This window comes from Panthera onca, chromosome B2, assembly GCF_046562875.1.
Source record: "Panthera onca isolate mPanOnc1 chromosome B2, mPanOnc1 haplotype 2, whole genome shotgun sequence".
NCBI lineage: Eukaryota > Metazoa > Chordata > Mammalia > Carnivora > Felidae > Panthera > Panthera onca.
In genome coordinates this window covers 112,155,414-112,173,087 of record NC_138343.1, presented here as the reverse complement: position 1 = coordinate 112,173,087, position 17,674 = coordinate 112,155,414, and the positions used below count along the sequence as shown (strand labels likewise).

The 17,674-nt window shown below is 43.5% G+C and overlaps 1 protein-coding gene across 6 annotated transcripts in view; it reads right to left on the bottom strand.

Moving 5' to 3' along the window:
* TPD52L1 (TPD52 like 1) overlaps positions 1-16,321 on the bottom strand; it is a 100,003-nt gene extending 83,682 nt beyond the window's left edge. For 2 of the 6 annotated variants that reach the window (XM_060616568.2, XM_060616569.2), the window contains exon 1: positions 16,064-16,313. In XM_060616568.2, coding sequence (XP_060472551.1) covers positions 16,064-16,082 — 19 coding nt within the window. In that variant the 5' untranslated portion in view covers positions 16,083-16,313. Of the gene's footprint in view, positions 1-16,063 lie in introns of all 6 variants that reach the window. The other 4 variants (XM_060616565.2, XM_060616563.2, XM_060616564.2 and 1 more) reach the window with 4 other exon arrangements.
* Positions 16,322-17,674: the final 1,353 nt, after the last annotated feature.

Sequence of the window (17,674 nt, the reverse complement as noted above, 5' to 3'; positions counted from 1 at the left end):
ATGCCCCAGAGGATTGGGCTGAAGCTCTTGTCATCCTTCCTCCACCCTGTTGGAACAGGCACACCAGGACAGCCAGGAAAACGTGGGCACCCAAAGCACACCGTTCATCTGCACACCTCACGCTGAGAGTCTCAGTGTTGGCTCCATATTTGTTCAATAGAGGCTGGGAGAAACAGAATACCTATTTCTTTGTAAAATATACTTCAGGTGTCTTTTCTTTTGAGCTGTCCCACAACAAAACTCTATTCCCACTGAAAATTTGAATGAGCAATACAGAATTGACTAAAGATATCACAGGGGGAAGCTAGGAGGTGATTTAGAGCTTTTCCTGGGAAAATATTATTAGAAACATCTCTTGTCCTAAGTTTCTCCCCCTCAGCTCCTAAGCATCTCATTCTCTCTCACATTCTCTTTTTTTGTCCCTCCAGGACTCAGTGTCTGTGGGCCCTTTCCTCCCCACTTCCCATTGTTCCCCCAACCCTCTCCAGACCCCCCTCACTCCCCTTTTCTTAAGAACAGCAACTTAGTTGTATCCCAGCCTCTATATTTACGCTGACAAAGCCCAGCTCCTAACCTTGATATCATCTCTAAGATTTCAACATCAGTAATGACACTAAATAACAGTGGAGCAGTACAGAGAGCTCTTACTAGCATTATAGTACTTCTTTAATTGGGGGAGCTTTCATGAGAAGTTATAATACAACTTTTAAAAACACATTAATTTCTTATAAAAGGTGAAATGTTTACCCCTCCCCCCCATTACACCCTTCGAGGGTCACATATGATGGCATTTAGCCAATACTATTCATTCATCATTTCCCCTTAAGTATGTACATAGTGCTAATCAGTCACTTTCCAGACAGTGGTAATACAGCTATAAAGACAACAGCCAAAGTCCCTGACCTCAAGGAGCTTAATGCTCACTAGCAAAAAGAAAGCAAATAATTATGCATAATATAAAATGCCACAGTACTATGAAGAAAAATAAGCCAGAATAAAGGGAACAGTTAATGATGGTCACATGTATAAGTGTAATGTGCATGTGTTATGTGTGTGTGTATACTCATACATACTAAAAGTTTTCATTTGTGCCTTGTTTTTTTTAACATTTAATTTTTTTAATGTTTATTTATTTTTGAAGGAGGGAGAGACAGAGCACGAGCAGGGGAGGGACAGAGAGAGGGAGAGACACCGAATCCGAAGCAGGCTCCAGGCTCTGAGCCGTCAGCACAGAGCCTGACGAGGGGCTCAAACTCATGAGCCTGAGATCACGAACTGAGCCGAAGTCAGTTGCTTAACCAACTGAGCCACCCAGGCGCCCTTTTTTGACGTTTAAAACGGCAAAAACAGAAATCTACAGTTGTCACTAGAAGCTGTTCAGAATATGGAGAAATCTCAAACATGCTGCTAAGCAACAGACACGAGGGTTTTCAAAGTCCGGCCATCAAGAACGCACACCTAGCTCCCTTGGCTTTGCAGTCCTTCAGCACAGCTGCACTGTAATATTCAGCCTCCAAGTTCCAAGAGACCAGAAATAAGATCTGCTATCCTATTTATTAAGATAAATATTAAATTATGATCAGAGAATCAATGGAAACGTAAACAAAAAATTTAACCTGTGCATCTTCAGAATGTGTCCAAACAACGAACGTTGCTTTGCATGTCTGCTATTCACATCTTTAAGCTTTCGTCCAAGTAAATAAAGATAGACCAAAAGAGCAACCATTTAAAGTATTTACCCTCTTTCAGTGCTCTCTAGTAGGTAAAATTTATGCTTCAGAAAACAAATTTGCATGTGGGCTAGACGTCCAAATTATATTAATTTATATATTTATTTCTATCTTCAACCTACTCATCTTTCCTTAGCTCCAGCAAGCTATTATTAACTCTGCGGTAGGTGGTATACGAAATCCAAAGAATTTTCTGATAAAAGAAAGCATTAAAGAGAGTAGCTTGGGAGTGCCTGGGTGGTTCCATAGGTTAAACATCTGACTTCAGCTCAGGGCTGGATCTCAGGGTTTGTGAGTTTGGCATCTGGCTCTCTGCTGTCAGCATAGAGCCTGCTTGGGATCCCCTGTCCCCCTCTCTTTTTATTCCTCCCCAGCTCACACATGTGTGCGCGTGCATACGTCCTCTCTCTCTCTCAAAAATAAAAAAATAAACACAAAAGAAAAATAGTAGCCCGACACCTAACTGCTATACAAAAACACGGCGGTAAGCTCACAGAGGAAGGACTTTGGCTCATTCACCTGTTTCCCTGCCACCTCAGCCAGCACGCAGGGTGCTCGATGCAGATTTCAGGAGAAATTAATAAATGAATCTCACCTTGTCATAACAGTACCCAAATGTGGTTATAAGCACTTCACATGCATTGTCTCACTCAGTCGTCACAAAACCCACCGGGCAACCACCACTTTCCCTTGCTTTGTAGATGAGCTAGCTAACTGAGATGTGAGTAAGGTGAAGTCCACATACCGAAGAAGTGACTGAACTTCTTAGTGACTGAACTTTGTGACTACGTCCAAGCTCCCTACCACCAGCCTAGAGTCCCCATTAGGCGGCAGAACTCTCATTTCCTTTCATCTAGTGTACTCCTTCTGGCTTCCCCTACATGACCACAGTCTTCTCTTCAGCCTAGAGAAATAGCTTATATGAGTATATTAGTCACTGACTAAATGCGAAGTACCGGCATCCAGAGTAAAATTTTAGGAATTTACATTTGAAAATAAAAATACCTAACTTGACTGGAAACTTTCCACATTGAAATCAGAGCAAACATGGTTCAAGGAACAGCAGCTTAATACATGGCTACTTGTTTCATCCACCTGCAAGAAGAGTCTTGCCTCCAGTCGGCTAAGAGAACATAATCAAGGGAGTAACATCCCATCATGGCTGTCATATTCTATTGGGCAGGAGCAAGTTGGGGTGCCTGAGTGGCTCAGCCGGTTAAGCGTCCAACTTTTGATTTTGGCTCAGGTCATGACCTCATGGTTCGTGGGTTCAAGCCCTGCATTGGACTCTGTGCTGACTGCACAGGAGCCTGTTTGGGATTCTCTCTGTCCCTCTCTCTGCCCCTCCCCAGCTCGTGCCCATACTCACATGCTCTCTCTCTAAGTAAATAAACTTAAAAAAAAAAAAGGAGGAAGTCACAGATCCTGTCCAAAACCAAGGGGGAGGGATTATACAAGGGTGTGAATACCAGAAGTCAGAAATCCCCAGGGTCACATGAGCGTCTGTCCATCACAAGCACCAACAGGGGCTTTATGCACACGCATGTGGACAACCTCTTCCAGTGAGTTAACAACAGCAGTGAGTTAAAAAGTAGTGTGCAACAGAATCATCTGAAGGGTATGAGAAAACACAGATGCCCTACCCACCAAGTTTCTAATTTAGTAGGTCTAGGGTGGGAATTCGCATTTCTTACAAATTCCCAGGTAAAACTGCTGGTGCTGGTCAAGGGATCACACTTCAAGAACCTGTAGCCTAGCCTGCATGTCCAAGCTACTCACCTGCTTCCTCCCACAACAGCCAGTTCTCCATCCCTCAGGATGAGGGACATACATACTGGCAGCACGGTCTGCCCATACAAGGCACGTCCAAGTCTGATGACACAGTGAGGGCTTTGGGGGCAGAGAATTCTGGTATCCAGAGCATGGTCTAGAAGAGGAGGCACAGTTTCTAGGTGGGTCTGTAGACATTCTCAACATGGCTCGGACAGATGAAGGCTAAAACGGGGCCCTCTAAAATCAATGGCTCAGGAAGGGTCAAGAATTGGGAAAGGTTCAGATTTTACCCTACTTGCAAGCAAGCAAATTAGCCTGCCAGTTTCACAGATGTTGGCAGAAGACACAAGATGCCTGGATTACAGAAAAAAAAGACAAATACTCACAGCAATGGCAGTAGCCATAGTAACATCATTGCATCAGTCCCTTGAGCCCTAATTCCAACAGGGGGATATGATGAGGGTCAGGTGTTGCCTGTTGAAACAGTGGGGTGTGTTTCAGGAAAGTAACACTGAGATTAGGAAGCCCCAATTTTACATGGTGGCTGCCAGCAAATCTGCCGACACCTGGTCCAGAGGGACACTTGGTCTTTATCATCCTGGACAGTAAATCAATCTGCCCCAGAGGGAGACAGTCTCTACTTCCCAAGGCTGCCTGCTATGCAAAACATCGCTGAAAAGATAGGGCAGAGAAAATTAGCTGTGAAGGCCTTGGCTCAGAGGACCAGTTGTGCAGAAACTTGAGAGATCTATGGAGAATCGTCTCTTGACCATAGGGGTCTGGTTGCCAGGCTTCAGGGTAACACTGGCTGGCAAGAGGATGAGGACACAAGCCAGGAAAGTACCTGAGAAAGAGTTTTTGAGGCAGAGGGATTAGTCAATTAAAAGGTGCTGAAGATGAAGCAAAGGGAAATAACAAGAGGGCAATGAGACGTTCAGTCAGGGACATAACAGGGGAGAAGGGGAACATAGATCCCACAGCATCCTTCCAGTCAATGTAAGGACTCTGCCCTTTATTCTGGGTGAAATGAGGAGTTGCTTCAGGGTTTTGAAGGGAGAAGTGGCATGGTACTACATGTTTTGAGAGGATCACTCTGGTTACCATGTTGGGAACAGACTGAAGATAGGCCAGCACCAAAGCAGGGGAACCAGCTAGGAAACCCTTGCATAAACCAGGTAAGAGCTGATGGTGGCTGGACCAAGGCACTGTCAACAGACGCATGGGAAGTTGTTCGACTGTAGGTATCTTTTGGAAGTGGAGCTGGCATGACTGACTGGAGATGGGGGTATTTAAGGGAAGCCCCCCCAAAAGAAAAACCTCTCAGGGTTTGGGCTTCAGCATTTGAAATAGGGTTGTTGTTAACTGACAAGGGGATAGATAACTCTGGGAGAACTAGGAATATTTTAGAGGAAAGAGATCAGAAGTTCAATGTTAGCAATGTTAAATCAAGATACTTATTACATATTCATGCACATGTATCAAATGGGTAGTCTCAAATTGAGGGGAATCTGAAATTTGGGAATTAGTATCTGGATGGAATTTAAAAGCATGAGTCCTGAGGAGCTCCCCAAGAAAGGGAGTGCAGATAGAAAGCAGATTGAGACAAGGCTTGTGAAGAAGGAGGGGAGGGGGGAAGAGGTCAATGCCCTGGAAATCAAGAGAACAAAGTGCTTCAAGGAGAAGTAGTGAGCAACTATGCTAAGGAGTGCAGGTCAACTAAGATGTGGACTGAGAACTGATAACTAATTTTTGTTTTTAAGAGAGAGCGCTATTTTTCTCTTTCCTCAAATCAACTGGAACCAAATTCAAAGCTAGTATGGGATGGCCCATTATGCCTCCACCATATATAACAGGTCCTGTTACGTTAATCTAAAATGTTTCTTTTCGCTTAGCCTTGGAAAAGGGATAAGTAGAACAAGAAAAAAAATCCGAGAAGGACAGGGGCTCCTGGGTGGTTCAGTTGGTTGAGCACCCAATTCCTGATTTGGGGTCATGAACTCATGAACGGTGAGATTGAGCCCTGCATAGGGCTCTGCACTTACAGTATGTAGCCTGCTTGGGATTCTCTCTCTGCCTCTCTCTCTCCCTCCCTCCCTCCCTCCCTCTCTCTTTCTCTCTCTTTCTCTCTCTCTCAAAATAAATAAACAAACATTAAAAAAAATTCTGAGAAGGACATAGGCCAACTCTGCCTATGGCACAGGCACAGGACATCATTGGAGAGGAGAGGGCACTGAGCCCCTCATGAATCAAACAAAACACTGGTACCAAGTTCTTTCTTTTCCTGAGGTCAAATGTCCACAGGGAGGTAGTCTTTGTACCTGTATATGTGGTAAATTTCCTGGTGACTGCAAACAAACATATTTCACTCTAAGTTCACGAAATGTGAGATGAAGCTAAATACACATGGGGTTTTTACCTTTGTTAAAAAAGAGAGAGAGAAAGAGACAACATGCCCAGATGAAGTCCCTTTTGCTAAGCTTCACATAAGCAAATCAAGATTTAATACCTAACCTAGCTATAGTTTCAGCCTCTTCCTGCAATGTAACTCTCAACCAGTTAGTCTGGAATTGCAGGTCAGCACTAGTGAGGGAATCTTCCTGATGGACCTCTTCCATCCCCCATAGATGGAGAAGGTGACTTCAGCTGGAACAATTCACTTTTTTTCCCCAGAAATTTCCTTTTTACCTCCCATCCCCTTCTGTCTCTAAAAGCCTTCCATTTTATACAGCTCCTCAGAGCCTCTCTCTACTTGCTATATGGGATGCTGCCTGATGAGGGAGCATAAGGCAAGCCGAGGGCAAAGCACAAGCTAGCACACCCCAAAGGTGGGGGGGGTGTGACATTCCTCAGACACTCCTGGCTGCTCCAGAACAGAGGAAAGGACAAAAAACAGATAAACTGTCAAGAGCCTCTACCAGTTTACAAATATCTTAGTACAATTATAAAAAAAAAGGCACTTTTATCAATAGCCTAAGGTCCAGAAACTCTCCAGTGTCTTAATGTTAATGCTTTGCTAGAGGGAAAAACAACCTTAGCTTGACAATAGCTAGGTCTCTAGTAATCTGTGAGAATTTTAGCATATGAAAATCTCTTTGGAAATTTCCCTTTTGACTTTACCTCCCCCATGTCCAAGGTATATAGCCAGTCACTCTTCACAACCCCAGTGCAACTCTTTCTGCCCACTGGTCCTGTCCCCATGCTTTAATAAAATCACCTTTTTGCACCAAAGACGTCCTCAAGAATTCTTTCTTGGCTGTTAGCTCCGAACCACCATCACCCCCAAACCCCATCACTGCCCAATTCATAAATTGGTGAAAATAGACAATTAGAGCTTTAAATTTACTCAGTTGAATTTGGTTTATAATACCCTTCACTAGTAAAGGCCATCAAATGTTTTATCTGTAACTGTGGGTGCCTGGGTGGCTCAGTTGTTAAGCATCTGACTTCAGCTCAGGGCTCAGGTCATGATCTCATGGTTCGTGAGTTCAGGTCCCACTTCGGGTGAGCTCGAGCTCCACCATCAGGTGAGCCCCACTTCTCTCTCTCTGTCCCTCAAGGGATTCTCTCCCTTTCACTCCCTCCCTGTCTCTGCCCTCTGTCTCACTTGTGCCCTCTCTCTCTCTCTCTCTCTCAAAAAAAAAAAAAAAAGTTATATCTGTACCCAATTGTAAGATTTGAGCCATTAGGATATAAAATGGTCGAGCTGGATACCACTGATCTATGTGCTCAGAACTCTTAATGAAGGAAGGCAGCGACCCCAGAACATAATTGATGAGGAGAACAAAGACAAGAGAAATGTAGCCAAAGTTAAATTTCCTTACAACTTGCAGCCCATTGATAAATACCTGAGACATGCAGAGGGTGACATTTGTCAAGGAATTCATGGCAGCCTTAATGTAGATGTTTTGCTAGGGACTAAAAACAACCTTATCTTGACAAAAGCCAGACCTCCAGGGTCTTATAACTCTTCCTTAATATGTAGAAATCCCTTTAGAGATTTATGTTATCTCTAGCCCCCACCAAACTTTAAAGTCTATAATCAGTCACTCCTCATAATCACAGTGCAGCTCTTTCTGCCCACGTCCTGTCTCTGTGCTATAATAAAAGCACCTTTTGCATCATAAAATTCATAAAACTCAAGAATTCTTTCTTGACGGTTGTGCTCAACAGCCCTGCATCCATAACTCAAAGAATCTAAGTAGGGGAGAGTCAGGCAATGCTTTTAAAAGTATACTCCGATACTTTTTTTTTCTTTTAATGTTTATTTATTTTTGAGAGAGAGAGAGAGAGAGAGAGAGAGAGAAAGAGTGCAAGCAGGGGATGGGCAGAGAGAGAACACAGAACCTGAAGCAGGTTCTAGACTCTGAGCTGTCAGCACAGACCCCAAAAAAGGGCTGGAACCCACCAGCCATGAGATCATCACCTGAGCTGAAGTCAGCTGCTTAACCCACTGAGCCACCGAGGCACCCCTCCAGTACTTTTCAAATGTATATTTGAATCTCTTCCAGATGTCTGTTTTGCATCTGTTTACTGTTACCTAATCCATCTCCCCCCCCACCTTTTTTTCCTATGCAATACTTGCTTTTCAAATGTATTAGATCGTTTATTTGTAAGTACAAGGCCTTCCTCTCTTGTGGATATCAATGCAATTTCTGGCAAGAGGGGCTCAGCTCTCTCCAGGGTGCAGGAGAGTCTGTAAAGTGTATGTGTATAGTACTGCCAGGAAGTAACCACCTACCTTCTGGAACTCCCCTCACATCTTCTGCACTCACATTTTTCAAAATAGTAAGATCACATTTCGAGAAATTTCTGAATGTGTGTTATTTCCACACATTTGCTAAACCGTCACAGTGGAAAAAATGCAAGTCCGAATCCTCAGAATATGTTTCTTTCTCTTAGGGACAGTGTGGTTGAGAGTGGGCCACGGGAAGCTGATGGAGCGTGTCAGAAATGGCTGGCACCCTGCCTGATACACAGTAGGCCCACAGTAGACAGATATTTTCCTTGCCAGAAACGCGCTTCCTGGACTGGGGAAAATACGAGAAATCGATGAGTACGTGTAAGAGCCTTCCAATCTTTTGCAGGAAGCATGGATACCTTGAAATGTTCAAGTCAGGCCCTGGGGTATCAAGAGTGAACTACCAGGGGCCAAGTACTGCACTTTCTTGCTGGCCTGCCCTAACTCTCTTAAGTAAGGGAACCCATCTTGGAAGTTAAAATGTTGGCAAATATAGACAATTTTCTTTTCAGCTTCATTATTTGCTACTCTCAGCTCATTTGTGTGCGGGGGGGGGGGGGGAATCAGATAAAAAACAAATACCTGACAGCTAGAGACTCTGAAATCAAGAGATCTGAAGAAATCCCTTCCCACCACCCAAGCTGTCTTTTTCTTTTGAATGAATCCATTCCACTTCCAGGATCTTTCACAAGGTGCTTGTTAGTGATTGATGAAAGAAATGTCTAATTATAAGAAAAACGCATTTTGCAATTTGCAAGGGGGTTGGAGGATTTTATCTTTTACAGACACATCAGGGAAGATGCAATGTGTAAGGTACAAATAACCATAGGGAAGTTTGGAAATGAGGTGTAACATACACATATATTTTCAGTGCGTGGTACATTATTTGGCTGTAGCACAAACAGCAAAGTGCCAGATTTTTGTCTTTTGAGAAGGAAGCAATGTGTTGGTGATGAAGGGGTATTCTTGAAGATTTGTGGCTGTATTTTGGGAATTTCACTTCCTCTGTATCAAAATGTAACCCTTATAAAGGACTCATGCTGTGAGAAACTATTTAAAATTTACCTTTCCTTGAGGACCCCAAAGCTTTCTTTTTGCCAACTCAAATTCATTTAAAATGTTCTGCTGCCTTCCCTGGTGCATTAAGGATGATTCTTAATTTTAATACATATATTTTAAATAAATTACACTGCCTTTCTTAAACATCCAACAAAAGGTAAAATGACAGGCTTGAAAATCCACAGTTTGCCACCATCCCTTCTATGTTCTTTACTGCGTCCTGCCTCAGGAAATTTAAGAGGTGGCTTCAAAGTGTTGAGTATAATCCAGACCTACAGTCGTAGCAAATGTCTGCATACGTGGAGAGCAAGCCAGGGCGATGGTGGAGGTGGATGGATGCCCTCTTTTCTTTGCTGTTTTAGAGCACAAAACTTTAACACAGAAATTGCTACAGAGCTTAAGGACAAATCCTCTCACTATCCATCTTTTCTTAAAGTAGGTATTGTGCTAATATGCTTGGGAGATAGCTAAATAAATAAAAGGTATTCATGTTAACAAGTAATTATAATATTCATGAGACTATGAAAATCTTTCCTTTTTGGGCACTCGTTGAGATTAGTCCTTTTAGCCAGCATCTAAAGAGTACAGGTCTTACTTTCTGGAAATGAGCATGCAGATTCTAATGTCTTTTATTTATTCTAACATCCTGAGATTACTGATACGAATGAACAGCAAGTGCAATTACATATTTGAACCATTCCACATTTGAACTGGCTTTTCCTTGCAGCTAGTAATAAAATTCTATACTGGTTCTAAGAATCACATGTCTTGTAACTGACAGAATTCTTCATCTCGAAAACAGAACTAAAACGGCAAGCTATTGATACTTGAGCACACCACCCCCCCCCCCCCACCCGCCACCCCAGCTTGTCATATTATGGAGCTTATTCTTACAGACCTCAGGAATTCTGATCATATTCTTTCAGACCTAGACCCTGCCCAGATGTGGGATGGGCAGTGAGATCCCTGCCCATCTAAAATGCCTTGACTGAATGACTACAAAGCAAAGTCTATTATATGTAACTCTGCACACTGATTGCGTATGCATATCAATTTAAGGAGACGGTACAGAACCGTAATTAAAAATCCCAATGCATAAAGTCAAACTTCCGGATTTCAAATCCAGGCTCCAATATATCCAAGCTGTGGGAGTTGGAGAGAAAGTTGAGTAACTATTCTGTCATTCAGTATCCTCATTTGTAAAACGAAAATAACATCACCTTCATCATGACTTTGCTTTATTTATTAAATAGCATAATGTTTTTAGTGTATAACATGGCAACTGACATTAAAAAAAAACACTAAAATATTATTGTTATTGTCATCCTCACTGTGAATTAGTTCTAATGGGCAGTCTAGTATTCAAAAAATCCCATTGGGGTGGAAATATGTAATTTCATCAGTTCTCAGTGCATTACCCAAGGGGATGACTCTCCTTTGCTACCCTCCCTGGAAAGATGTCTCATGTCGATTTCATCTCTGTCTTCCGCTGGCATATGTTGACCAGCACATACTGTGGGGACAGTGTGTACAAAGCTCATCCGGAGTCAGACAGACCTGGAGTTAAGTTCCTCCTTCCACACCTAATTTTTCTGATCTTTAGTTTCTGTCTATAAGGTGACTTAAAAGTAATGGTGTCTATCTCATAGTGTTATTGTTAAGAATTCAAGAAGATAACGCATGCAAAGTACTTAGCATATGCTACTAAAAGCAACAGCAAACATTTATATAGTATTTATCATGGGCCAGGAACTGTTTTAAGTATTTTGCAAGTATTAACTCCTTAAATCGTCAATACAATTCTACAATATAGGTACTATTATTATTCTTTATGTATGGGAACTTTATGTATGGGAACATCAAGGCCCAAAGAGACCAAATAATTTGTTCAGGGTCATATTAATGGTAAGTGACAATGACAGAATTAAAATTCAGGCACTTTGATTCTTAAATCAAGGAATCTTAACCACTATTCCCTGTTGCCTCTCAGTAGTAAGTGCTGGTCGAGTATTTGCTATTACTAAAGCAATCTATAAATACTTGTTGAAATATTTATTTAATAAATCAATATTTTCCAAAGCACTTATTTATTATTTACTGTATCTCACTAAGTACCAGATCTTGTCACAGGCCACAGAAATGGACGCTCTTGCTTTTGAGCTTTTTGAAGCAACTTCTCAGATTCTGCCTACCCAAAAAATTAAGAAAACGAGGTATAGTAGGGCAGACAATTCAAAACAATATCTAATACCATAATATCTATCATTTGTATGATTAAATTTTATAAGAATTTTAATTAAAATAAGTATAAGATTTGCTGCAAATGACTGACTTTAATAATGAATACAACACTACCTATTTTAAAACTTTTAGGGGCTCCTGGGTAGCTCAATTGGTTGAACGTCTGACTTCAGCTCAGGTCATGATCTCATAGTTCGTGGGTTCTAGCCCAGTGTCAGGCTCTGTGCTGACAACTCAGAGCCTGGAGTCTGCTTCAGCTTCTGTGTCTCCCTCTCTCTCTGACCCTCCCGTGCTCGCACTCTGTCTCTCAACAATGAATACATGTTAAAAAAAAATTAAAACTTTTATTTAGAGGGAAAATAAAACTATAGGAGGTAGCTTTGAAGGCAGTAAGAACACTCAATATTTTTAAAAATCATAAATCAAAATATATAACACCTACCTCCCATGTTAGAGGTTTATATTTTCTGAAATATATAAAACAATTTTTTTCCTTGAGTAATCTGATCCCTACAATATAAAAGACTTAACCTGTTGCTATTTGGCATGGAGATGAGGGATTATTTTATTCTTTTCTAACAAAATAACATACTTTGTTTACAAAGCAAGACTTTGTTTTCCATGCAGTATTAAGAAAGAGGATATAATTGTATTCCTTTTTTTACAGCTTCATTCCTTGCTTCATTTTCTGTTCTTATCCTTATTTATTTTCTTTCATCTCTTGCTAATTTACATAATCTTGCTGTGTTTTTTATACATGTATAAACTGCAAGAGGAGTATAAATAAATGTCCTGTGAGCCAAGTATAATGATAATGTAAGTTATATATGACATTTTCGCTTTAATGGAATTAGAAAACAGGTAAAATTAGTCTGACGTTTATAACTTTATGTCATTCACAGATTTCTGAGAATCCTACTGAGTAGACTGTCTGAATATAAAAAATAGTTACTGTAGTAGGCTGAATAATGACCCCCCAAAGTGTCAGGTCCTGATCCTGGGCACCTGTAAATGTTACTTTATATGGGAAAGGAGTCTTTGCAGATGTGGCTACCTAAGGATCCTGGGGTGTGGACAGTATCCTGGACTATGCAGGTGAGCTCTAAATGAAATCACAAGCATTCCTATAAAAGACAGAGGGAGATCCGACAACAGGAGAGAAGGCGATGTGACCCCCCAAGGCAGATTGCAGTGATGTGGCCAAAGAATGCCAGCAGCCACCAGAAGCTGGAAGAGGCAAGTAATCAATTTTTAGAGGCTCCAGGGGAGTAAAGCCCTGCTGACATTTTAATTGTGGTCCAGTGAGAGTGATTTTGGACTTTCAGCCTTCAGAACGGGGAGATTTGCTACAGCAGTCATCAGAAGCGAATACAGTCATCTACCTAAATATATACAAATGTTAAGTGGAAAGAAAATTCTCTTTTTAACCTTACAGACACTAGGAAAGACAAAAACAAAGTTACTTCTTAGATTAATGAAATATTGAACTGTAGTTTAAAAAGATCAGGAATTTTTATTTCAAAGGACTGCCATATGTTTCACAAAAACGCTACATTCCTAACCAAAGCCTGTCTCTAATATGTCAATTTTCTTAATGCAAAATTCTCTAGTACCAGGAAAGTAACTGGGGTGTTGGCCTCCTTGGGGCTTATCATTTCGCACTGCTCTCCAGTTTCTTCTCACTGAATCACTCTGTGCATAATCCCACCTCTATGTTTCAGGTTCTGTCAATTTCTCACAATGGCTTCTTGTTTTCCTGGAAGTAATCTATTGTTTCACAAAGTCAAAGAACATATTTGCAGAATTTCACCTATGTAAAAGTTTCCAGAACGTGCCGCTGCATTTATTAAGTTGTGTGTACAAATGCTGATAGCACCTGGTGGTCTCCTGGAAAGCACAAGGGAAGATCTCACCGGCAGGGTCTACTTACTCTCACTGAGTTTTGCTCCTTTCTAGATCAAGAGGCAAAAAGATAAGCCATCCCCACTCTAGATAATTCTAAAACAAACTGTGCTGATGAGAAACTTGCACTTAGGAAGCCATAGGAGTCTCTTAAAATCTGAGAGGCAGTTCATTTGGCTAGAAACGTGTGTCAAGTGGAAAGAAGATTTTCCCATTAACATAAACTGTAAACATTTTGTGAAAAGTATCCTTAAAGAACTTAATACGTGGGCTGCTTAAATGACCTGAACGGGAAGGACTAGGGAAATGAGGACTTAAGAGGCAAATGTCATCCATCTGGTTGTACAAGTATGAAGTTAGAGTCATCCTGGATGCCACCATCCTACATATCCATTCCAAGTCACTTGCTTTTTTTTTTTTTTTTTTCTTCCTGAGCATTTCTTAAATCTGTTCACTTTTCTTCTCCTAGCTGACAGTCACCCGACTTCCAAATCTCCCCAGGGCAACTTCCCCTGCCCTTTAACTTGGGCTTCCTACCCACCCCTGAGGGGAAGGAAAGAGTGGCAAAGAGGGTAGGGGAGAGAGACAAATGGGGACTTCAGTTTTATTTTTCCTCTACAAGCAGCAGGCTTGGAGTGGGAATGGGGCACTCACTGCACACACTGCTGCTCGCAGCCTGCTTGAGGCTACGAGGAATCTACAGGCCCTGTTGGTCTCCTCTCTGGAGAACGGGAATGAGAACTACCTCATGGGACTGTGGCAAGGAAGTGAGTCAGCAACTGTAAAGCACAAAGAAAAGAAACAGGGACACAATAAAAGATCTCTCCTATTTTGATGATCACCTACTAGGCCTAAAGACTTTCAGGCTCTCGGTTGGCGCTCTGTGGCCCTCTTTTATATCATCAACATGGCAGCAATTTTATATTTCATTTATCAAATAATTATCAAAACAGTGTCGGTCACTTCCTCTACTATTGATTTCATGAAGCAAAAATCAAGTGTGTGTTTGCTCCCCAAGCACAGTACTTGGCAAAGGAAAGCACTGGAATATTTCAGCAAATCTCACAGGTAAAGCAAACCAATGACACCAGGGCTTCCAACCTGTAGATTAGCTAGCTTTCAGAATTCAGATGAATGTTTCCTACCTGCTGTAGTTTTTCTCCAAATCTCAGTGAATAACAGAATTACATGGGAAGCTTTCAAATACACCCATACCCAGGCCCCAAAGATTCCAATTTGACAGAGTTGGACTCGGCCAGAATTTAAGACTGCTAATAATTCTAATGTGCAAGGCCCGCTGGAAAGCTCCAGTGTTGTTCCCACCTGCTTCACTTCAGGAGCAAGGCCTCCAACCCAACCGCAGCTTTTGAATTTGACAAACAACTCCCACCCTTGGTTGAATTCTCCTGTCCAATTTAGATAATGGGGGGAAAAATACTGGAAGCAGCAGCTTTATGGGCAGGCTCTTGGCGGATGGAACAAACCAGGATGGTTCGTACTGTTCAGACAATTGTAATGCTGGCAGCAAATCTGTTGGGTGGCTCCAGGCCCCTGCACCCACCAAGTGGCTCTCTTCCAGAACGCTTCTGCCCATACTAGGGCAAGCGCTTAGGGTCCTGAACCTTTCCTTCTCCTTACCCCCACCCCTTTTTTTAATGAGCAGCACAGACTTTCCTGCAGTGTGGAAGAAAGGTAGCAATGATTGTTTTCAAAGCTCTTGAAGAGACCTAAACTCTGCATCCCATCCCTTCTTGGCGTCGTTCCCAATTAGACTCCACAGTCAGTGTCCATCCTGCCCGCCTCGAGCTCCAAGTCCGCCCACCTCTGCTCCTTTGCTCTTTTCTCCAGGAACTCCCATTCCCGCGCAGTTCCAAACGGGCTCTCTACCCCTGGTCCGAGTGTGACCCCAAGGCACCAGGCTGCCCTAGGTGACGCAGCCCCCGGCTCCTCTCAGCGGGTGACCCCGGTGGCAGGGAGAGCGACCGCCAGACCGCGGCCAGGCACCCCGCGCGCCCAGGGAGGCAGAGGTCGCTCCCCGACCCGGGCAACTCGGACACGCGGATCTATCGGATCGAGATCAGCGGGCGGGGTAACGCTCTCCTGCCTCACAAGGCAAGTCCCCGCGCGGCAAGCTCCTGGCGCAGCCGGGAGACCCGGGTCTCAGAGGAGCCACCACCCCGGCGCGCGCCCCTCAGCCCGAAGTTGGGGCAGGACGCAAGCCCACCGCTCCAAGCGAGAGGAGGCGCGCTCCCTCCCTGCTCCCCCGAGGGCTACGGGAACGCCTCTCGGATTCCGGACCCAGCACAACAGGTCCTTCGGGCACCCGCGAGAATTGGGGGAGTGGGGGGCGACTGGCTAGGAAAAATAAATCGATCACTCTGTGGGCGCATTTTCAGCGGAGGGACCTCTCCATTTAGCATCTCTTTCACTGGCCCCAGCCTCACAGTAAATCCAGAGTTTGGGGAGCAGGAATGATCCCGCAGGCGCGGGTAGGAGCGGAGTCGCGGACCTGTGCAGATGGCACCCAACCGATCTGTCCGAGAGCAAAGTTACCTGGTACCGTGAAAGCGCCTTTCTGCGCGCCAGGACCCGACCCTCAGGGCGATGGGCGACCACTCACCTTGTGCCTGCGCCTCCATGGTGGCCGACCTCGGACTGCGCACCGCGACGCTCCCGGTGCTTCCAGACACGCAGACAGCGGTGACCGAGCCCGGGACGCAGCTGGCCCCGCCGCCCGCGCCTTCCCCTTGCGCGCCCGTAGCGAGCGCTGCGTGGAAGGGGTGGGGGCCCGGGGGCCGCCCGCACTGCCGCTCTGGTTAGCTCCGCCGCGTCCGGTCCACCTGGCCGGGACCACGAGGAGAAGGAGCCCACCGCTGGGCGCCACCTGCCGGCCGCTCTGCGCATCGCGCCGACGGCGCCCACTCCTGGCTCAGGGCGCGTGCTCGGGCCCTACAAATAAATGCCTGACCCAGCGGGAGTGGGTCCTGGAGCCCCTTGTCCCCGGGCCAATCCCCAGGGAGAGGGGAGGGAGGGTGGATTTACAATACTGAACCATACCTCCTGGTGGAAATAGGGAGTTTGGATCCTGTGACTCTCTGCACTCAACATTTTTGGCAAACGATCAATATATAACCTTGTTTTATGTGTGTTTCTGTTAAAGATACCTTATTTATGTATTGTTGACTCATTAATTTTGAGCTCAGGGCCATCATCACTATAACTGATATCTGAGTGAAATTTATTAAGCTTATTTAACTAAACAACACCTCATGGGGGCCATTTTAAATAGCGAAATCACCTCCCCACACACACCGAAAGCACAAAAATGGTGTATTTGTAGTCTGTGAAAGGGCACTTGTTCACAGTCTGAGAGCTGAAACAAGGTAGAGCTTAGCCTTGTTTGACCTCAACTGGAAAGGTATGCACGCTTGCTGGGCCCAAGTTTTTGGGGGCTCTGCCCATGTCTGGAATGACCATGAAAGCCTTGCATTGATTTTCGTGTCACAAATTTTAGTAACAAGGCAAACTCACAGATATAGAGTCTGCAAATAATATGCATCGACTGTGTACATATTCTGTAATTTGAAACCTATAGACCATTCCTGTAGGTTGATGAAGCAGTCACATTTTCAGAGAAAAGACTAGAAACTGACAGTTTTGTTCCAAGCTTGGCCTGGCAATGTGACTAGAAAGCACAGCAGGGAAGAAATAGCAGCTCATGGTTCACCTTTTCAGGTCTTTAGCCCTTACAAATCTCTTTCACTTTACATCCACACAATCTCCGACTGTAAAATGAAAGAGTGTTTATTTACATCTGGTCTTGAATGGTTTGCCATTATTTTTTTTTTCAGTTTTTTTTTTCCTTAAAATAGATGTTAAAGTCTGTCAGAGTCAAGTATGTGTCCTATATCAACATCCGCCCCCCCCCATTTCCCACCAAAAAGCCTTGTACAAATTCATAGCTCAAAAAAGATTTATTGAATAAGCAGCTAACCAGTAGGCTCCGTTTTATCCACACTCAAGTTACTGTCAAAGTATAAACTAACAAACATTAATGAGGTCTTACATTTTTGCTTGAAAAAAGGTACACTCATGATTTCATGACACATGTATAAGCCTAATTAGTGTTTTTTGTTATGTTAAAATGTCCCTGGATCATAATCATCAATATAAAAATTACTCTACAGAACACCAAGCACAGGGCTTTTACATAGCTTTTGGTGATTGCTAC